Raw genomic sequence first — 23,216 nt, forward strand, 5'->3', positions numbered from 1 at the left:
CGCAGCAAATGTCCAGCTTTTTCCTCCAGAGTGGGACTGGGATCGGGATCAGGATCCAACGGCAATGCATTTTTCATTTCATGTCACGCACCCCTCCTGTACGCTTTTTCCTTCTGCCCCATTGCTGTCCAGCATTCTGCACAAGATCAGAATCGATGCAGCTAAAGTCATCCTGATAGCACCAGCATGGCCCAGACAAACCTGATACCCACACCTGAAACAGATGTCATCATGCCCCCTATGTCTCCTCCTGCTTCTTCTAAATGTCCTCTCTCAGGACACGGGTCAGACTCTGCATCCAAATCTGGAGTCGCTCCATCTCAGTCTGGCTCCTCAATGATTCCAGGGCAAGGAGATAACTTGTTCTGAGGATGTTAAAGACATCCTGCTAAACAGCAGAAGGCCCACTGCACAGGCTGCATACCTCCACAAACGGAAGAGATTCCACATGTGGTGCCTAAATAAACAAATCAACGCCACCACCTCTACCATACCAGTCGTCCTGGACTACATGCTCTACTTTAAGAAATCTGGCCTTTTAATGATTTCACTGTAGGTGAATCTGGCAGCCATTACAACATTCCATGACACAGTGGATGGCGTTTATCTTTGCTCACCCAATTACCAAAGGATTCCTCCAGGGAGTATGCAACCTCTACCCAGAACCCAGAGGCCCAACATCCCCATGAGACCTGACTTTAGTGCTTCGATTTCTCTTTCTCAACTGCCCCATTTGAACCTTTGGCCATGTGTTTTCTTCTACATCTTTCCTTGAAGGTGGCCTTCCTAGTCGCCATCACATCTGCGAGACGTGGGAGAAATTGGTGCTCTTATGGCTGGACCACCCTATACAGTTTTTTCCAAAAACAAGATCAGTGACCTCACCCCAAATTTTTGCCTAAAGTCCTTTCTTCCTTCCACATCAATCAACCTATCCATCTTCCCACGTTCTTCCCTAAACCTCACAAGGACAGGCAAGAAGCAGTTTTCCATGCCCTGGACATCGGAAAGGCGCTAGTCTTTTATCTTGAATGGATCAAATTGTTCAGGAAAACTCCTAGATTGCTCCTCTCCACCGTGGACCGCTCCAAAGGCAAACCCATCTCTAAGCTCAGACTTTCCAGATGTATTTCAGATTGCATTCAGCTCTGTTACCAACAACATGACCTATAACCCCCCTCATGTGTTAGAACACACTCCACAAGTAGACACAAGTTGCCTTCCTGCATGATGTGACTATTACTGACATATGCAACACAGCTACTTGGACATCTCACACATTCATTTAACACTGCATCACTGGTCAGGTCTCAGCCTCTGACACTCGGTTGGGACACATGGTCTTATCGTCCATTCAGGCCTAACTCTGAAGCCCCTCCTTTCCCCTGAGGGGCACTGTTCTACTGTCACCTAAAATGGAGCACCCACAGGGACTCTGCTGGGGGGGGAGGGGAGAGGATTGCTCACCTGATGCAGTAACAGGTTCTTCAAGATGTGAGTCCCTGTGGGTGCTCCACTACCCTCCCCCTACTTCAGAGTTATAATTAAATCCTCTATGGTAAGGAAAGAACTGGGGGCGGGGGGGCTGCACAGCACTAGTTAATTGCCATTGCAGGTGCGAGAAAGGGAGAGCGTATGTGCAGCCCAGCCAGGTATTGCTGTCGAAATTGTCCAACTATAGGTGTAGGGCGCACAATCCCTGAAAGTGGAGCACGCACAGGGACTCACATCTCGAAGAACCTCAGTTACTGCACAAAGTGAGTAACCCTCTCTTCAAAGTGGGGCAATGAAACCTATACCACCTCCTCTACACAGTTACTTTTAGCAATGCTAGTCTCAAGTAAAGCTCGCAGGAGTATGTCTGAACTACAATCAACACCTTAGCTTTACGTAACCAAGTGTTACATATTTATCTCTTTTTTAAACTTTCCTTCTAACTCTTTCCAGCACCATGATCATTTTATTGCTCTCTTCTAAACGCCCTTCAGTTCTCGACACTTCATTACCAAAAGGATGATTGACGAGCTGAACATTTTTATTCCTGCTTTGTTTATACCAGAGCCATATAGAAAGGGTCTATTTCCTGCCTTTCCCATGAATTGTGGCTTTGTTTATTCAGCCCAAAATTGCATTGCCCTCTATTATTGCAGTTAGGTCTGAATAACAACATCCTTTGCACTCTAAGGGCTTGTCTACATGAGAAAGTTGCACTGGTTTAATTTAAGGTATGAATTTAAACTGATTTAATTAAAACGGGTGCAGACCTGTGTGTGGACACTCTTATTTCAGTTTTGAAGTGTTCAGTTTAGTTTAAGTTGATTTTGTATCAGTTTAACCTAAACTGAAATAAATCACTCTTAAAGTATAATAAAGTTGTCTACACAGGGATTTGCACCAGTTTTATCTAAATCATTTTAAGGATGTTCAGTACCTTGCAGAATGATCTGTAAGCTAACAGGATAGCCAGCATAGGCAACAACTTTCCTGACATTAAAGCTTTATGAAAAAGAATTGTTCATTTAAGAATTGTTTCTCTTTGAAGAGAATGTGGCCCCTAAATCGTGAATGAATTTGTATCAGTGAATCAGCATGCCAGGTCATCATATTTTGCTCCAATATGGGAAAGTGTCTCCATCCAGTTTTGGGCCTTCTTTCCCAGCCTGTCTCTTTCTGCAGCAGAATGAAATTGATTGGATTCTTGTTGGTATCCCTGCTTTCCCAGCTGTCAGCAGAATTAAATGGCAACAGTAAAAGCTGACACTCTAGTTAGTTTTCATTTAGCTGCACTATAGGAAAGCTATGAGAAGATGGAGCTAATTGTCAGCTGTCTTAGGAAGACACACTGTATCTGCTAGCATTTGGTTCACATTCAGGAGATTATCTTTGTAACCATGGAGGATGAAGAAATGTAAGTTCTAAAAAAAAAAAAAGTTTAACTTTTGCAGAATCTAATATTACTGGTTCCTCCACTCCCCAGTGGCAAGTAGGTGATTAGACCTTTACAAGTCCTGGCCAAGTCAAAGTACTGTATACTATTGGCATAGTGATTCTTTATAAAATGTATGGTGAAGTTTTGCAAAACCAGAATGAGTTTCAATGTAGACAGTCACATCAAGCTGGAGAGCTAACTGAGCCAGAAGAAAAGCAGTATTTCTGATTTTGCTCAATCCTTTTATTAACTGGGGAGAAACAGGTTTACTGAACTTTTTATCTCTTTTCAAGGAAGAAACCATTTTGGGTTTGAAGGATCTCATTTCTGAGATGGAGCAATCATCAAAGTAAGTCTCAGATTCCGGTTATAGCAGCACAGAGGTTTTAGTTTGATAACTATAAAATCTGTGAAAATATTGCATTGTTAGCCAAATGTGGCAAATGGTCGACACTATTATGGTGGGTCCCGTGCTTTTCCTTTGTGTGATGGGTCAGGCTGCTGCCTCTTGCCCCTATTCTTGGGCATCGATGGTTCTGCTAGTGCCCTGGTGGGGGAGGGAAGGGGAGTGGGGAAGGGACCCAGGTCTGCCCTCTACTCCGCCCAGGGGCCCTATGGACAGTGACTAAGCACTTGAAGCTGTAATTCTTTCTCCTGGGCTAGCTCCTGCTCTTCCCCTTCAGCTTCTCAGGCTTCGTGACCTCTCTCCTCTTGGGCAGGGTTTCTCTTGGTCCTCGGCGCCTGGGGAGTCCCTCTGCTCTGCTTGAGCAGGGTTTCCCTTTCCCTGGTGTTCTGATCCTCTGGTCAATAATAGTACTCCTCCAAACTACAGTCAGCTGTCCTTCCCCTCTCTCATCTGACTGAAGCAGGGGGTTTTATTAGGCCTCGGGCAGAGCCTTACTTAGCTCCAGGTGATCTAATTAACCTGTAGTAACCTCTCAGTCCACAGGGACGAAGGCTCTGATTATCCTGGGACCTCCCATCTATCACTCTCCTGCTGCCCTCTGCTCAATCTCCCTCCACCCCCCCAACACCATGGTGTTGAGCTACTTAGGATGAGAGGCAGTGCTGTCGCGAAAGGCTATCAGCATTGCTGTGTTGGCTTCCTGCCCTATGCTGTCCTGGAATTGGAAGGGTTGCAGGGATAGGAACCATCTGGTCACTCTTGCATTCTTCTCCTTGCTTCTGTGCATCCACTGGAGTGGGGTGTGGTCCGTCATGAGGGTGAACTGCTGCCCCAGTAGGTAATATCAGAGAGTCTTCATGGCTCATGTAACCACCAGACATTCCTTTTCGACGATGGCTTACTGTTCCTCCCTGGGGAAGACTTTCTGGCTGAGTTACAGGATTGGGTGCTCATCCTCCTCCACCATCTGCAAAAGGATGGGCCCTACCCCTACCTCCGAGGCATCCATCTCTAGGAGGAATTCCCTCTTGAAGTCTGGGGCTATGAGCACTGGATGACTGTAAAGGGCTGTCCTTAAATCTGTGAATGTGTCTTCCGCCACATCGGTCTACTTTACTATATCTGTGCCCCGAGCTTTCATCAGGTCTGTCAATGGCCAGACGCTCGTGGCGAAGTGAGGGATGAATCTGCGATAGTACCCCACTATCCCTAAAAATGCTCTGACTTGCTTTTTGCAGACTGGTCAGGGCCAATCCTGTATTGCCTCTACTTTGTTCCATTGGGGTTTCAACAAGCCCCTTCCTATTACGTACCCAAGGTATCTGACCTTGGTTAGCCCCCCCACACACTTGGGAGGGTTGGCGGTGAGGCTGGTCTGTCTGAGGACATCTAGCACCGCTTCTACTTTTCCTAGGTGCATCTCCCAGACAGGGCTATGAATGACTGTCGTCTAAATAGGCAGCGGCATACTTGCCAGGGGGTGTAGTAATTTATCCATTAGTCTTTTTGGAATGTTTGCATTTATCTACATTGAATTTCACCTGCCAGTTTCTTGCCCAGTCACCCAGTTTTATGAGATCCATTTGTAACCCTTCACAATCTGCTTTGGACTTAACTTTCTTCAGTAATTTTGTACCATTTACAAACTTTGCTACCTCACTGTTGACCCCCTTTTCAAGATAATTTATGAATATGTTCAATTGCACTGGTCCCTGTACAGATCCCTGGGGGACACCACTACTTACTTCTCTCCACTGTGAAAATTGATCATTTATTCCTACCCTTTGTTTCCTATCTTAGAATAATAGAACTGGAAGGGACCTTGAGAGGTCATCTAGTCCAGTCTCCTGCACTCAAGGTAGGACTAAGTATTATCTCCCTGACAGGTGTTTGTCCAACCTGCTCTTAAAAATCCCCAATGATGGAAATTCCACCACCTCTCTACGCAATTTATTCCAGTGCTTAACCACCCTGACAGTCAGGAAGTTTTTCCTAACGTCCAACCTAAACCTCCCTTGCTGCAATTTAAGCCCATTGCTTCTTGTCATATCTTCAGAGGTTAACGAGAACAATTTTTCTCCCTCTTCCTTGTCACAACCTTTTATGTACTTCTCTTCTCCAGACTAAACAAACCCAATTTTTTCAATCTTCCCTTATAGATCATGTTTTCTAGACCTTTAATAATTTTTGTTGCTCTTCTCTGGACTCTCTCTAATTTGTCCACATCTTTCCTGAAATGTAGCACCCAGAACTGGACACAATACTTCACCTGAGGCCTAATCAGTGCAGAGTAGAGCGGAAGAATTACTTCTCATGTCTTGCTTACAGTACTCCTGCTAATACATCCAGAATGATGTCTGCTTTTTTTGCAACAGCATTACGCTGTTGACTTATATTTAGCTTGTGATCCACTATGACCCCCAGATCCCTTTCCACAGTATTCCTTCCTAGGCAGTCATTTCCCATTTTGTATGTGTGCAACTGATTGTTCCTTCCTCAGTGGAGTACTTTGCATTTATCCTTATTGAATTTCATGCTATTTACTTCAGACCATTTTTCCAGTTTGTCCAAATCATTTTAAATTGTAATCTTATCCTCCAAAGCACTTGCAACCCCTCCCAGCTTGGTATCATCCACAAACTTTATAAGTGTACTCTCTATGTCATTATCTAAATCTTTTAACTGCTTACTGATTCATGAGATGACCTTGGCTTATCACATGACTTTTTACTTTGCTCAAGATCCTTTGATGATGGCACTTGTGAAAGGCTTTCTGATAGTCTATAACCACTATAGCATATGGATAACCCTTGTCCACTTTTGCTGACCCTCCCCACAATGAATTCTAAGAGATTAGTGGTGTATGATTTTCTTTTACAAAAGCCATGTTGACTCTTCCCCAACAAATCACGTTTATCTATCTGTTTGATCATTCTGATCTTCATTATAGTTTCAGCCAATTTGCCTGGTACTGAAGTTAGATTCAGAGGCTTGTAACTGCCAGGATCGCCTTTGAAGACTATTTTAAAAATCAGTGCTACATTAGCAACCTTCCAGTCAGCAAGTGCAGAGGCTGGTTTAAGCGACAAGTTACACATGACAGGATAGCGCGGATGTTGCAGGGGTCCCATGGAGTCTGAAAGGGAGGACGGTGTATTGGAAGAGGCTATTGGGTATAGAGAAAACGGTTTTCTCCTTGGCATCCTCAGCCAGGCGGATTTGCCAGTAGCCTTTCTTCAGATCCAGGATGGTCAAGTATTGGGCCTTGCCTAACTGATCAACTAGCTCATCAATGCGCAGTTTCGGGTAGGCATTGAATTGGGATATTTCATTCAACTTCCGGAAGTCATTTACAAAACCTCAGGGTGCCATCAGGCTTGGGGACTAGGACAATAGGGCTGGACCACTGTCTGTGGGATTCTGCAATAACCCTGAGTTCTAGCATCTTCCTTACTTCCATCCTAATTTCTTCCCTTTTTGCCATCGGTACTCGGTATGGTTTTATCATTACCCTTGCTCCGGGACAGGTGACGATATGGTGTTGGATCGTTGTTGTACGGCCTGGCTGCATGGAGAACACATCTTGGTTCTGCTGGATCATATCAATGACCTCTGTTCCTTGTTCCGCGATTAGTTTGAAGGATATCGTCTGCCTGGGGTGGAGCTCCCTGGGTGATCAGACTTGTCTCCCAGTCACACCAGGGTTTCAGTAAGTTGATGTGGTAGATCTGCTCTGGCCTACTGGTGGTCTGGTTGCTTTACGTTATAGTCCACGAACTCAATGACTTCCACTATCTCGTGGCCCATGCCAGCTGGCCAGGAGCTTGCTTTCTGCTGTCGGCACCATCACCCGTTCTCCTGAATGGAAATCTCTGTACTTTTGCCCGCTGGTTGTAATAGGTTTTCTGGGCCTCTTGTGCTTTCTCCAAATGCTCTCGTACTATGGGGGTCACTCAGGCTATTTGTGCTCTTATCTGTGCCACGTGCTCAGTGATGTTCTTCCCTGGGTTGGGCTGTTCTTACCAGTCCTCCTTGGCCATATCTAATATGCTGCGTGGGTGGTGTCCATATAGTAGCTCGAAGGGGGAGAATCCAGTAGATGCCTGGTTAACCTCCCATATCACAAACATCAGGTACAATGGAAGAGTATCCCAGTCTTCCATCCTGGGCCACCACCTTCTGGATCGTGCTTCTGAGGATACAATTAAATCGCTCAACCAGGTCATCTGTTTGAGGATGGTAGACTGAGGTCTGCAGGGCCTGGCTGCAGACTAGGATACATAAGTCCTTCATTAATTTCTACATGAAGGGAGTTCCTTGGTTGGTCAGGATCTCCTTAGGGATGCCCACTCTAGCAAAAACCTGGAGCAGTCATTTTGCTATTGCCTTGGACGTGGGGCTTCTTAGCAGAATGGCTTCTGGGTACCATGTGGCATAGTCAAGGATGATAGGTATGCTTTGATGGCCCTATGCCAATCTTTCTAGTGGGCCCACTAGGTCCATGGCTCTCCTTTCGAAAGGGACTTCAATAACAGGCAAGGGCACCAATGGGGCCTGTAAATAAGGTTCAGGGCTGTGAAACTGGCATTCTGGGCAGGAGGCGCAATAGCGCTGGACTTCCGCTCATACCCCTGGCCAGTAAAGCCTCCTTAGGACTCTATCCAGGGTCTAATCTACTCCTAGCTGTCCCCCAAATAAATGGCTGTGCGCTAGCTCTAACACTTCCCTTGTGTGCTTCCGTGGTACTAAGAGCTGCTTTACTTCCCCCCCTGTATTTGCACTACCTGGTACAAGAGATTGTGTTTGATCACATAGTACGGCCCTGGGCCTTTGATTTTTCCCCTCCATGGACATGCTGTTTACCTCCACTACCTCCTCCCTCACGTTTGCATATAGCAGGTCGTAGGCTTGGTCCTGCCTGAAACTCTCGCATACGGGACTTGATCTGGCCTAATTTTATGGGATTGGTTTCAACTCTGCCCCCTGGGTTGCTCCTACTGGTGCTGGGGACCGCCTCTGGATCCAAACTGGTCAGAGCTGTCTCCTGGCCTCCCAGACGGGTTTACCTACCAACCAGGGAGTTCTGGTTCCCTGCCCAAATCCTGGATCCTAACTTTTTATCTGCCTTTCTTTCTGGACTACATTTTTGGGGCTTCTCAGGGGATGAAAATAATTCTGGGGCAAATCCGACAAAAATTCAGGTGGGGCTATCCATGGTTACCTCGGTCTCAGCCCGGGGGTTGCTACCCTCCCCTAGCTCTACTGGGCAGGGTAGGTTCTCCAACCCTAGGTTCTCAAACCCTGGGAAATTCCTACCGATTAAGGCAGGGTAGAAGAGTCTGGGGACCATCCCTGCAGTCACCTTGGTAGTGTTCCCCTGGAACTCAATCTGCACTGGGATTATGGGGAAGAAATTTACCATGCCGTGGACACACGTTACTCCTGTGCCTTGCCCCACTAACTTCCCCGAAACCAGCATGACAGCACTTCCAGAATCCACCAAAGCTATGCCATTCATTTTTACCGACGTTGTGTACCCACGTGGGGTCATTGCAACCCCCATCAGGCCGCTTTAGGCTACATCGCTTCCCATGTTCCCCCAGATTGCACTGCATGGGCTCCTCCCTGTTGGAGCACTGGGCTGCTATGTGCCCCAATTCCCCACACAGGTAACACTGATACCTTACCCCGGTTGTCACCCTCTGCCTTGGGCTATTTGGCCTGCTCCCCCAGCTCTCTCCCTCCAAGTCCCCCGGTCCCTTCAGGGCCTCAGGCTGCTCCTCAGCTTCCTTCCAGTTATGGTTCCCCTGGAATCTGGAACAATTCACAGGCTGCCAGTTGTCTCTCTACAAGGGTGGCCAACTCGTTATAGGTGGAAGGGTCATTGTGGCCAACTCTGGCTTGGAGGCCTGATTGTGGCCCCTTCGTATACTGGTCCAGCAGCAGAAGCTCCTCATTTTCTCAGAGCTGAGGGCCTCAGGGCACAGCCACTTCCAGGTCAGGTGGATTAGGTCAAACAGTTGCAACCATGGTGCCTTGTCCTCACTATATGGAACCTCTGGGCTCGCAACGCCGTCATTACTTCAGAGCTGGCCAGGATCTCTGCTTTCAACTGGGGTAGTCTGCTGCAGCCTCCGCGGCTATATCGTAGTAGGTCTTCTGGGCCTCCTGACACAGGAACCGGCCCAGGATGCCAGACCACTGATCTCAGGGCCAGGCTTCTCACAGGGCTGCCCTCTCGAAGGTCAGGAGGCACACCTCCACATCATCCTCCCGCATCATTTTCTGCAGGCAGGTGCTGGCTTATACAGACCGTGTCTCGTCGCAGCTGCAGCTCAGCTCAGCTCTTCATCTGGTTCGCCACTTCCTGCAGCATGGCCTAGTCCTGGGCAGCCTGGCTCATCAGCAGATGATTGGTCTCCTGCTGCAGGCATACTGCCTCCTGTTGGGCAGCTGCCTGGACCCAGGTAGCCTCCTACTGGGCCGCTGTGGCTTACAGTGGTGTTTTGACCACATCATCCATCTTGGAGCTGGGATGGTTTTGGCTTACCCTGGATTAAGTCCACAGCACGGAATCCCACTCCTAACACCACATGTGGCAAATGGCCGATACTATTATGGTGGGTCCTGCGCTTTTCCTTCATGTGTTGGGTCAGGGTGCTGCCTCTTGCCCCTATTCTTGGGTGTTGATGGTTCTGCTAGTGTCCTGGTGGGAGAGGGAAAGGGAGCAGGGAAGGGACCTGGACCCACCCTCTACTTGAGGTTCCAGCCCAGGGGCCCTATGGACAGTGACTAAGCACTTGAAGCTGTGATTCTTTCCCCAGGGCTAGCTCCCACACTACCCCCTCAGCTTCTCAGGCTTCCTGACCTCTCGCCCCTTGGGCAGGGTTTCTCTCGATTCTTTGTGACTGGGGAGTCCCTCTGCTCTGCTTGAGCAAGGTTTCCCTTCCCCTGGTGCTCTGATCCTCTGGTTAACAACAGTATTAATTCAAACTAGAGTCAGCTCTCCTTCCCATCTCTCACCTGACTGAAGTAGGGTTTTTTATTAGGTCTTTGGCAGGGCCTTAATTGGTTCCAGGTGCTCTAATTAACCTGTAGTAATCTCTCCTCAGTCCACAGGGAATAAGGCTCTGATCATCCTGGGGTTTATATACTTCCCATCTATCACTCTCCTGTGTCAGTCCTGCGGTGCTTTTGTTTGATTCTGCATCCATCTCCTGCTTCTTCTACGCCCTGGAGAAAAAGAGGGGGGCGAAAAAGCACGTCATCCGCCTCTTGGCGGAGGACAGCGCCCCCTTCATGGATCCAGTGGAGATGCGTGAGAGGGCCAGGGCCTTCTACGCCAGCCTCTTCTCCGTGGATCCAACCGACTCCAATGACTGCAGGGTGCTTTGCAATGACCTCCTGACAGCCAGTCCGACAACTGGCTGGAGCTGCCTCTCACTCTGGTTGAGTTCTGGGAAGCCCACCAATAAATCTCCGGGCATGGACAGGCTCACCGTGGAGTTCTACTGATTGTTCTGGGACATCCTTGGCCTGGACCTTGTCATTGACTGGGCTGAGCCCTTGGGGAGTGGGTTTCCCCTCTCTGTCGTGCAGGTGAGCCATGCTAACCTTGCTTCCAAAGAGCGGGGACCTCCGCAACTTTAGGAATTGGCATCCCATCTCGCTCCTCAGCACGGACTATAAGGTTGTGGCAAAGGCCATCTCGCTACGACTGGGGTCTGTGCTGGTAGATGTGGTCCATCCTGACCAGACCTACACTGTCCCGGGATCTCCTTGAGCTTGGGTGTAGGGATGGTCTGTTGTTCATCCTCCTGTCTTTGGATCAGGAGAAGGTGTTTGATCAGATGGACCATGGGTATCTCCTGGGCACTCTGCAGGCGTTCAGCTTCAGGCCCCGATTTGTGTGTTTTCTCCAGGTGCTGTACACCTCCGTGAAGTGTTTGGTCATGACCGAACCCATCCACTTTGGGTGAGGAGTGCGTCCAGGCTGCCTGCTGTCAGGCCAGCTGTATGCTCTGGAGATTGAGCCCTTCCTCCATCTCCTCTGAAAGAGGTTGGCGGGGATGGTGCTCTGTGAGTCAGAGATGCGGCTGGTCCTGTGAGCGTATGCCAATGACGTGCTCCTTGTGGTCCAGAATCCGGGAGACCTGGTGTGGGTGGAGGGCTGCCAAGCTATGTACTCGGCGGCCTCCTCTGCCCAGGTCAACTGGGTCAAGAGCTCTGGCCTGATGGTCGGAGCCGGGTGGCAGGCGAGCTCCCTCCCACCCCCACTTCAGGCCATTCAGTGGGGCGCAGCTCCACTGCTCTATCTCGGTGTTTTAATTTTCTGCGCTGGAGAACTGGCACGATTTGGAGGGCAGGGTGGTTGAATGGTTACGAAGGTGGGAAGGACTGCTCCAGTGCCTCTCCCTTTGGGGGAGGGCACTGGTGCTCAGTCAGTCTTGTCCATGCTCTGGCACCAGCTCAACACTCTCTGCCCAGCCCCAGGGTTCTTGGTCTGGCTCCAGAAGCTGGTTCTGGAGTTCTTTTGTCCAGGGCTGCACTGGGTCTCTGCGGGGGTTCTGCATCTTCCTCTGGAGGAGGGACGACAGGTGTGCACAGGCACACCAGGTCCATATCTTCCGCCTCCAGGCCCTACAGAAACTCCTTTATGGTACAGATAGCTCGGCATGGAGTATGTTGGCGCATGCCTTCCGCCGCCGCCTCCAAGGGCTCTAGTATGACCAGCAACTTTTTTATCTCTGTCCGAGAGGTCTTCTGTGAGACCTCTCTGAGCTGCCGGTCTTCTACCAGGACCTCCTCCAGACCTGGAAGCTGGTTTCAGTGACTAGGTCCATGGCGGCCACAGAGGGGGGCAGATTTCCACGTAGAACCCCTGCTACACAATCTTCATCTTCATGTGCAGGTGGCAGAGTCGCCCTCAGTGCGCCAGAGGTTGGTCCTGGAGGAAGTTACCAGGATCGGAGACCTCCTGGACTACAACCGGGGGACTGGTTGGATCCCTATGTGCTCGGCTGGCTCGTGGGGTTCTCCACCCTTGGTTCCCCCGGTGCATATTTTGGGAGATGGAGGCAGCCTTATTGCCCACTTCTCGGTCTTTCCTTCAGTGAGTCCTATGAGAGGGTATCCTCTGCCTGCCCCTCACCCCAGGCCCTCCGGATCTCTTCATCAGGCCCCTGCCATGTGAGCCCTCTCAGCCCCCACTCCTTTGTACCCCGAGCCGGCTGTGTGATTTCCAGCCGGATCGCCTCCGAACCGCGCCACGGTACCATATTTACATGCTCGTGCTCCACACTTTTCACTTCCCTATGCTCATGTCCCACCCCGACACCAAGTGGCTGGACCTTCTACCAGCTGTAGAGGCTGAGGGACCCTGGTGGGCCATCCTGTATTCCATCTTGGTTCCATGGCCCGCTGGGGACATTAGCTGGTGGCTCCTTCATGGAGCCATGGGCATGTACCTAGCGTGGTCACCCCTGTTCCTGGCGCCTGCCCTTTTTGCGGTGTGAGGGAGACCCTGGCGCATGTCTATTTGCAGTGCGCCAGGTTGCAGCCCCTCTTCCAGCTCCTCCAGAATCTCTTGTTGAGGTTCTGGCTCCACTTTTCCCTGCACCTGTTTATTTATGCACACCCCATCCATGGTCTCATGAAGTCGAGGGACCTCCTTGTCAACCTCCTCCTAGCTGTAGCCAAAGTGTTCATTGAATACACATGGGAGAGTAGGTTGGCTGAGGGGGGGCTCTGCAACTGTGGGGCCTGTTTTCGTTCCTTTATCCATTCACGCATCCAGGCAGAGTTCCTCTGGGTGGCTCCTTGGATGCTTTTGAGGAGCAGCGGGCACTGTCCAGGGTTCTCTGCTCAGTGTCCCCTTCTGGTTCCTTAGTTTTGGCCCTTTGACCTCCACACCTGTTCCTATTCTGTTTTTTCGTTGTCCTTTGTATTTAGTTGAGTACTGGCTGCGGGAGAGGCCTTTAGCAGTGGGCAGGCTTGTGCCCGCCCTCTTCCCAGCACTCAATAAGATCACTCTCCTGTGGGATGTGGAGCTACTTAAAAAAAAAAAAAATCACTCTCCTGCTGCTCTCTGGCCCAGCTGTATCCCACTAGCCACTGAAATCTAAATGTGTTAACAAATAAATTATTTGTAGTTAATTATCTTATTAAAAGTGACTTTCTATTTTATAACTGTTTTTTTGTTTAATGTTTATTTGTAAACTCTTTGACTCCTTGGAAATATGTCTCTTGTTAGGTTAATTATTGTTGTTATATTGAAATGCTTATTACATTCTGTCTTATTTGCTGCATAGACAGTCTACTGAAGCTCTATGCATCTGTAAGGAGGATATCACCAGATTGCGTCAACAACTGGATGAAACCAATGATGAACTTGCTCAGACTGGCAGGGACAGAGAATCATTAGCTCAGGAGAATGACAAGTTGCAGGAGCAACTTCATAGAGTTAAGAAGGAAAATCAGGTATATCTAGGTACAAAAACCTAGGCTGAAAGGTAAAATTGCATATTTCCCGAAGTGTTGCATGTAATTTATGTGCTATTATATGCAAAAGAACTAAACTCAGATCATCTGACTGGTTTCTAATCTCATCTCTGTCCTGTCATGTCCTGTTTTCTCCTACATCTCATCTGCAAATGGTGTGAAATAAGTTTCTAGGTCAGGGATTCTCAAATTTTTTCATAGGGTGGATCACAGAGAGGTATCTTGAGGAGCCACTACACCAGTTGCTTACATGGAAAAGTAATATTAAGAAAGTATTTAGTATTTTAGTTGCCTTTAAGGTGACAAATGTTTTGTCCTTTTAAAAGTAAGTATTACACTGTCATCTTTCATTCTTTTTTTCCCTCCCAAGTGTTCTGTTCCTTTTGCTCCTCTTCTCTCTTGCACATGCTTCCCTCATGTCTGGTCGTCTTCTCCCCTGTTGCCTGTTTGTCCTCTTTGCTCTGCAGATGCTTTCCTGTAACTTGGTTCACTCTTCTGGGCATGTTGCTCAGTCACCTGGTGGTCTTCTCCATCTGATGTCTTGAATGTTTTATTCTTTTCTCTTGTTGACATTCTTTCTTTTTATTTACAGTATTTATATCCCTAGGAAGAGAGCCCAATCTGTGTGCATGTCTGTCTCTCTAGGAAGCTCAGTTATCCTCCTCTTCATCATCATTTTGTTCCTTCTCCTCCATCCGTTCATCATCATCATCATTCTCCTCCTCCCTGCTCTTGTCTTGTTCCTCAGAGTCTGCCTTCTTGTCTTTGTCTTTCCTTGCTTCTTTCTTGCCTTTTTGCTCACGCCTGTAAACTTCCAATGATTTCTTTAGAGGGGCTATGAATCTCTGGAACTCCATTTCCTCCATGGCTGAGAGCACATCTCCAGCATTCAGTGTTTTTCTCTTCCCCTTCACTGCAAAGTTATTTTTGCTTGTGCTAGATAGCTTTGATAGATAGTAGCTGAAGGAGGCTCCTGTTTCTTCTTCTCTTAAGTAGCAGTGGTTTAACGTAGGCCTAATCTGCCCTCAGAAATTGCATTGATTAAATATATTTCTGAATTGATTTTGTTAAATTAGTGCAACCCATCCTTCTGTGGACATTCTTAAATGGCTGTGTTATTAGTGTTGTTAATTCGTGTAATTTCTGTGTGTAGACCAACTGACAGAGACAGCAAAGCTTGCTGTTCCGTCTTGTTTCTAGTTACTTTTACAGGGCTCCAGGTTTTTCTTTGCAGTGATGAGTCAGGATGCCTGTGGAAGCAGTTGGAAGTAAGGAAGAAAGCCAGCATCTTATAATTGGCCAACTTTCATTGGACCAACAGGAAGTGCTTTGTAGCTTTAATAATTTTGCTCTTGCCCTATGGAACAGTTTTATCCTGGACTGTGTCTCACAAATAAATCAGAACCTTGTAAAATCCTATCAAAGAGCTGACCTCTTCTCCCCTACCTTTTTGCTGAAGAACTTTAGTACCAATTACCTCCGCACCTTTTTATAAATCATTGTTTTTGTCTTACATTAGCCAACTATGTTTTTTGCAGAATGTTGTGTTTTATAACAGATTCAAATGTCCTCTTAAACTTTTTATAAAAGTTAATCTGTGAAGATTAACTAGAAGTGTAATCATCATGTTAATATTTTCTGATGTGTTTGCACAGCTGAAATGTTTGAGTTTAATTTTTTTTTGCAACTTTTAACCATAAAAAAACTATGCATCAAAGCAATATTCACTATTTACCTGCTAGTAAAATGGAATAAGAAACTAAAGGCATAAAGAGTGTTAACCTTGTGGAAAAACTATATCTTTCTTCACAGATTCTACACCAAAAACTTGCAAAGTGTCAGAATGAGCTTGATGATATGAAGTTGAAAGGGCAGGATTCAAGCTCAGATATTGCCAGATTGAAGAGCACATTGAATTCTATAGTAAGTGTTTGCATGTAGGTGAGACAGATAGAAAAAGCTACAGAGGTAACAAAAGCTGAGTTGCAGTTTTACTACTTTTGCATTAGGCAAGCATTAGGCAAGAAGTGTACTTTACTGTTTTTTTTGGTTTGTTCGTTTTTTTTGACGTTCATAAGATGGGATACTACATGATGCAGGGACTGGGTGTCTTGTATCTCCAGATCATTGGTTTAATACCAGATTGGATCAACAGTGACTGAAATGTAGCATCTACTCACTGTCCAGGGACTTTTGTGAATGCTTGAACTCAGTCACCTGTTTGCTTCCCATGGTATTCTTTGCCTCCGTCGTTTTGGGGAGTGCTGTACACAACAGAATGGGCCACACAACTCCCATTAGTGATAGTGCTGGCACTAGTCTATGAAGTGGTAACAATTCACCACATTTTTTTTCTCACTATGAACTATTCCAATAATATTCCATAAATGTTAAAACTTGTAATTTAATGGTATTTCTAGGATTTAGTATACAGAGTTGAAAATCATTTATCTGCAGGAATAGGGAAATTATTCCAATCATTTGTGTCTGTTCAGGAAGTTTTAATTTAAAACATGAATGGGGCATATCACCGTATTGAAGAAATTCATTTTTATCATTTAACTTAAAAATGTGGCTAGTAGATAAATGTAAGCAGATACAAAACATTCTGCCTCTTGCGAAACCTTTTATTTGATGTCTTGGCTGAAAGGGCAGACTCTTTGTGTCATCCCTTTAGATACTATGCTTCCTATATTTATTTTGTCCCACTTAATGCAGAAGATCAGTTTAAAAAAAATCAGATGCTGTATTTTAGGAGAGACAGAACCGTGAACTTTCGGAGAGCTACCACAGAGCCAGTGAACAGGCAGAAAGCTGGGAAACAAAATTCCACCAAGCGGAGGGAGATTGCAGCTCTGTCAGAGTGATGCTTCTCAATACAGAGTCTGAGAGCCGTAGGCTGAAAGAAAGAATGGAGTCCCTTGAAACAGAGATTGAGCAAGTAAGGTGGCATAGTATCTTAATAAATCCCCCTAACCTAAACAATGTCTGGCAATATCTTAACTCTGCAGTTGTTTAAAGATTTGGTATAATACCTACTTCAAAGACAGGTGGGATAAAAGACACAATACGGTCCAGGATTCTTCATAAAATTGTATCTTATAGTAGCATGGGTTGGAATACTGTTAGCCACAGATTTAGGAGGCTGTTGACGGAATTTAGATTCCTAAGTGCCTAATTCCCATTTGAAAATGAGATTTAGGCTCCTGAATCAGTTAGGAGTTGCAATGCTGAGTGTAGCAACATCTATAGACCTTTAACAATGTGGGACGAAATGTTCGGGTGATCCAGGAAAACTGGGACAAAACCCCAGTTCCACTAGAACTGGCCAGGACACTGGCACTGCCTCCTCAGATTGGGACATACCGTGGGTGGCAGTTCGCATAGGCTGGGGGAGGCTGTGCCTCCCCAAACAGCCAGGCGTGACCCCACCCCCCTGCTCCCTGTGTGTAGCCGCTCCAGTCCTGCTCCAGCTGGGGAGGCTGTGATGGCGCGCCGCCTGCCCTCCCATGCTCTGGGGCTGAGGGGCTGGGGCTGCCTGTCCTCCCGAGCTGGGGAGCCTGTGGCCTCATGCCTTCCCGGTGTTCCAGGCCTGGGGGGACTGCAGCCACTGCCCACCCTCCTGCATTCTGAAGCTGGGGGGACTGCAGCTGCACGCCACCCGCCTTCCCAGCACTCCGGAGTTGGGGAGTCTGGGGCCACACACCGCCCGCCTTCCCGGCACTCCAGGGCTAGGGGGCTAGCCTGGGGCAGGACTGGGGCATTGGCTGTACTGGGGGCAGGGAGCACTCTGGGCTCTGGTGGGGGTGGAAGGGGCAGGGCCGTGGGCGGGTGGAAGGAGCAGGGCTGGGGTTCACACGCTGCCCATGGACATACCAGGATGTGCTCGCCCTAAGCAAGGATGTTAGTGAGAAGACCTGTGGCTGTCATCTTGGGAATGTTTCTTTGGCGTGATTTTTTTTGGTCACTTCCATGGGAGTGACAGCAGTGTAAGTATTACTCACAATATCTAACTACTCATTGATCTTTTTTTTCCTTTTCAATCTGTTTTCTATACATAAAAGATGGGATTTATTTTATTGTTCAGATAAGTGATTCTCTTATGAAAATGAATGGAGGGCTGAAAGCAGAATTTTGAAGATATCTGCTCCACAGGCACTGCAAAATCCCAAACAGGGATTCCAAAATGTCAGTGACAACTTTATGATCAGAAACAAGATTTTTTAAAAATTATTTGATACAAGGGGTGTGAAAAGTTTATTTTAAAACTTACTCTAGAATCTTTCAGAAGTTCTGACATTTTACAAAAGAATGTGCAGGGTTTTTTTCATTTTCCATGGGAAGTTTCTCAAAAACAGTATGGATTGTTTTCTAATAAGATCAGGTTTTTGGATAGTGTTAAATAATTTTCAGTACAAATTGTTACTTAACTTAGACCAAAAAGAAAAGGAATACTTGTGGCACCTTAGAGACTAACCAATTTATTAGAGCATAAGCTTTCGTGAGCTACAGCTCACTTCCTCAGATGCGTATCATGGAAACTGCAGCAGGCTTTATATATACACAGAGAATATGAAACAATACCTACTCCCACCCCACTGTCCTGCTGGTAATAGCTTATCTAAAGTGATCATCAGGTGGGCCATTTCCAGCACAAATCCAGGTTTTCTCACCCTCCACCCCGCCACACAAATTCACTCTCCTGCTGGTGATAGCCCATCCAAAGTGACAACTCTTTACACAATGTGCATGACAATCAAGTTGGGCTATTTCCTGCACAAATCCAGGTTTTCTCACATCCCCCCCACCCCCATACACACACAAACTCACTCTCCTGCTGGTAATAGCTCATCCAAACTGACCACTCTTCAAGTTTAAATCCAAGTTAAACCAGAACATCTGGCGGGGGGGGGGGGGGTAGGAAAAAACAAGAGGAAACAGGCTACCTTGCATAATGACTTAGCCACTCCCAGTCTCTATTTAAGCCTAAATTAATAGTATCCAATTTGCAAATGAATTCCAATTCAGCAGTTTCTCGCTGGAGTCTGGATTTGAAGTTTTTTTGTTTTAAGATAGCGACCTTCATGTCTGTGATTGCGTGACCAGAGAGATTGAAGTGTTCTCCGACTGGTTTATGAATGTTATAATTCTTGACATCTGATTTGTGTCCATTTATTCTTTTACGTAGAGACTGTCCAGTTTGACCAATGTATATGGCAGAGGGGCATTGCTGGCACATGATGGCATATATCACATTGGTGGATGTGCAGGTGAACGAGCCTCTGATAGTGTGTTAGTGATAGTGTGATAGAGGGTGAGAAAACCTGGATTTGTGCTGGAAATGGCCCACCTGATGATCACTTTAGATAAGCTATTACCAGCAGGACAGTGGGGTGGGAGTAGGTATTGTTTCATATTCTCTGTGTATATATAAAGCCTGCTGCAGTTTCCACGATATGCATCTGAGGAAGTGAGCTGTAGCTCACGAAAGCTTATGCTCTAATAAATTGGTTAGTCTCTAAGGTGCCACAAGTACTCCTTTTCTTTTTGCGAATACAGACTAACACGGCTGTTACTCTGAAACTTAACTTAGACCATTCATTTTGGCAGCACTTAACAACAGAAAAAGCCTACAAGTCACAGATTTCTACCATAAACAAGTCTCTTATGAAAATGGAAGAGGAGCTTCAGAATGTGCAGCTGGAGAAAGTCTCTGTACTTGCAGATCTCACATCTACACAAGAGCTTTGTATTAAATTAGACTCTAGCAAAGAGCTACTAAATCGGCAGCTAAACTCCACAGCACAAGAAGTAGAAAGGGTATGTAAAATAATATGTACTGGAAGAATAGTTTACATGTGAAAATTACATTTCAGTTTATAAGAGAGAATTTTTTTTTAGTGCCTTGGGTCTAAATTTTCAGAAGGAACTGGTGATGACATTGAAGAGGGAAGATACTCTGAAAATCAGGCCCCTTTGAGGTGTCTTAAATTGAACAGCTTGGTAATTGAGGCAGCTAAAATCACTCGTCACTTTTGACAGTGTGAGCCTTGGATTTTAAATCCATACACCTGGTGTCATCTTCCTTTGGAGTAGCTGGCTGCTAACAAAGAAGTTTCCCAGAAGGAATGTTGAGATGCCCAAACTTGACTCTTGTAGGATGTACAGTATAGGCTGTCTTGTCCATAAGGTTATTTAGTATGCTTAATAATTACAGTATGTTTTTGTTGGCCCTGATTTTCACAAGCATTGTGAAGTTAAAGTTGGTGATAGACAAACTTCAAAAGCTTCAGTCTGGATAAACTGAAGAATATGGACGCTTAGTCATACTACTCAAATATTTTCAGTATAATGCCTCCTCTGTGTCATTCCCTGTCTCAGCCTTTCTTTATTTTTGTCCCTCCTCCCAACACCACTAGATCATTCCTCTTTTTCTTCCCTGACTTCCAGCATTCTCCTTTATCTTTTTTTCTCCTCCATAACAGACCCGCTACCTTTGAAGATAACATTGTGAGGTCTGGTAGTCTCTTTGCTGGGCTATAGGTCAATTGTTCTAGTCAAATCTTGCATGTTCTGCAGGCTTTTCATATCATAAGCGTGCAATACATTCTGAGATGCTTCCGATAGGAGAAGCCACCGCCTTTGTCTTCTTTTGTATGGCTTGGGTAGGTAGCAACAATTACAAATGTATATCTAAGTTTGATAGCCAGCACATTGCCGCAGCAGTGAGCTGGTGAATGTCCTTCAGGCCCCCAGCAAAAGAACAAAGTGGACACTCAGATATGTGCGGGGGAAGCCTTATACTGTATGACGAGATAGTCAATTATTTTTTGTCAAGATCCAAATTTCTTGGTCAAGGCCCAGACTTCAGAGAAAATAATAATAATTAAAAAAAATTATGATAAGTAAATAAAAAGATTTTGGGGTCTGTTCAAAAGCATCTGGCAATCTAGATTAGTAGAGCCCTATGCAGATACAAAATTTGTATATGCATCCAATCCGTGATCCGCAAAAATGGTCTACGGATATAATGCGAATAGCTGCGGATTTGCAGGACTCTACGGATTAGGCCCGTGGTCTGCCTATTGACTACCCTCTCTCTATGAGGTCTGACTGAAGCTGTCTGAGATGTAATGTGAGATTACCAGACTTGCTGGATCCTTCCATGAGCTCATCAAGTAGGAGGGCTGTTAGTGATTGTGGAGAGGGAGAAAAGTTGCAGAAAAGAAGGAAGCAACTTGAATGTATATTAGATTCTGGGAAGAGTTTTTGGAGGAAGGACAGAAGTTGGGAAACTGTCTCTAGCTTTGCACCCGTTTAACGTACGCTTTACCCAAAGCTATGTGTACTCTGCCACACAGGCCTCTACTTTCTACAGCATTCCATTGCAAAAATCAGCAACAAACTGGAAATTCTATGGCAGCATGAAGTATATTCAAAATTGGAAATTTTTATGAATTAAAGTGATTATGAATAATACTGTTACAGTATTCCTCATATTACAGTATGCCTTATACCACTGATTTCATATTAACTTCATGCTGCTTCCAAACTTTCAGTTTTCAGTGTGGTGCAGATTTTTGTATTGACCTATATAGAACTGCATGTGAAAGTTATTGAGGGGAGAGGGAACTGGAGGTTTTGACTGCTGGGTAGTAGAAAGTTGGGCATCTGAGACCCGGAAAGATGATTTACGTTTCAACAGCCATCCTGAAATCTTAAATTAATACAGTATATTAAAGAATGGTCAATAGGCTAAATAGGTATAAATGGAAAACCTGTAAATCTATGTCTTTCAGCTGCAGAATGAATGGGAGTCTTCTCGTTCTGAAGTAGAACTCCTGAGGAAACAACTCGCTAATGAAAGAATCTCTATGAAAAACCTGGAATCTTTGCTGGTGTCCAACCGAGAGAAAGAATTTCAGTCTCAGATAGCCAAACAAGAAAAGGAATCTGAAATTCAGCTTCTTAAAGAGCAGCTTTCTCTGGCTGAGAATAAACTGTGAGTAAATAACCAAGAGATAAAACTATTTGATTATCTGAGCAGAAGTGATTTTTGTCTCTCTTCTGGATGTATATACATATATTGGTTATTTACCTGCATTTTTGAACAATTAGAGTACCTGAATAACTTTTTAAAAATGGAAGAAGTCCAAGAGTTGATACCTGCTTTTGATTCAGCAGCTGTACCATATAATGTTTCCCCTTTAGATTTTTATTTAACTCCTTTTTAAAACTGTTTATGTGAACTGCACTCTAATGCTGCCCTTGCTAACTAATCAGCTGTGTATATTGATATATTTGGAAGGTTATAATTGCCCCTTTTTTCTGAATCAAATGACAATTTAATGTACTTTACAGTGCTATCCAGAGTCGAGATTTTGCCCAGCTCAGAAATACAACAACTCAGCTAGAGTCTGAGCTAGATATCACCAAAAGGCAGCTGGGGACAGAGCGCTTTGAAAGGCAAGTGTATGTTTTTGTACTATTCCTAATTCCCCATATTATTTCAGATGAAGTATAATATAGTAGTTAGAGTAATAGAGTAGTAATTGAGAAGAAAGATGGCAGAGTATTTAAGGTAATACCCTGGGATGTAGGTTCAATGCCTGTGTGCTGCCACAGTAAAATTAATTAATTAAAAGCAGTCCAATCAAGGTCCATATTTATTTTGATACTGAGGCCATGGCAAAATCTGCAAAAAGTTAGTTTAAAACCTGGAAAATGTTAGTTGAAAAACTGTTACCCATAATGCTCCTATAGTATGTAAAATAGATCAGTTTGTAACACTTGTATCCTAATCGATCAATACCAGTGCTTTTCAAACAAAACAACCTCCTAACAGTTCAGTCGCTTTCTTTTGACGCCCTCCCCACCTTTACTTTGGAAGTGCTAGCTAATCTGATCAAAGATAGTCGAAAGGAGGAGAAAGAAATAAAGTAGAGGAAAAAGGAGTATGGAGGAGAGGCGGGCTAGAGAAAGAAGAGTAGGAAAGTGAAGAGAAGGAGGAAAGGAGTTAGAGGTAATGGGAATATAGAGGGGTGGGGAAGGAATACAGGAAATTCTGAAGTATTTTGAAAAAATCTTCAAAAACAATGACAATTCACCAGCTTCTCCTATAGTTTTCCTGTTGCATCCCCTCCCACTACCCCAGTAATGCAATCAGTCCATACCTCCCCTCATACTGCACAATTGGCTCAGCAGAGGAGTTGGGGCTAAAGGTGAACCTGAGGGCAGAACTGGGGATGGGAAAGGAGCTGGGACGAGAGGCAGAACTGGCCTGGGAGTGGAGAGGGAATGAGAGCAGAGCTGGGCTGGAAATGAACAGGGGACGGAGTGGAGCTGCGGCTGGGGATGGAGCTGGGCTGAGCAGGGGGCAGA

General features: G+C 45.8%; 1 protein-coding gene across 7 annotated transcripts in view; it reads left to right on the forward strand.

The window, feature by feature from the left end:
* TSGA10 (testis specific 10) overlaps window positions 1-23,216 on the forward strand; it is a 200,730-nt gene that overhangs the window by 40,961 nt on the left and 136,553 nt on the right. For 6 of the 7 annotated variants that reach the window (XR_012159883.2, XM_073352435.2, XM_073352463.2 and 3 more), the window contains 7 exons: window positions 3,223-3,278; window positions 13,646-13,814; window positions 15,648-15,758; window positions 16,591-16,776; window positions 19,446-19,655; window positions 21,635-21,837; window positions 22,197-22,301. Coding sequence is in view for 6 of the 7 variants with exons in the window: in XM_073352435.2 (XP_073208536.1) it covers window positions 3,223-3,278; window positions 13,646-13,814; window positions 15,648-15,758; window positions 16,591-16,776; window positions 19,446-19,655; window positions 21,635-21,837; window positions 22,197-22,301 (1,040 nt within the window). In the remaining variant the exon portion in view is untranslated. The remainder of the gene's footprint in view (window positions 1-3,222; window positions 3,279-13,645; window positions 13,815-15,647; window positions 15,759-16,590; window positions 16,777-19,445; window positions 19,656-21,634; window positions 21,838-22,196; window positions 22,302-23,216) is intronic. The other variant, XM_073352455.2, reaches the window with a different exon arrangement.

This window comes from Lepidochelys kempii, chromosome 1, assembly GCF_965140285.1.
Source record: "Lepidochelys kempii isolate rLepKem1 chromosome 1, rLepKem1.hap1, whole genome shotgun sequence".
NCBI classification, from domain to species: Eukaryota; Metazoa; Chordata; order Testudines; family Cheloniidae; genus Lepidochelys; species Lepidochelys kempii.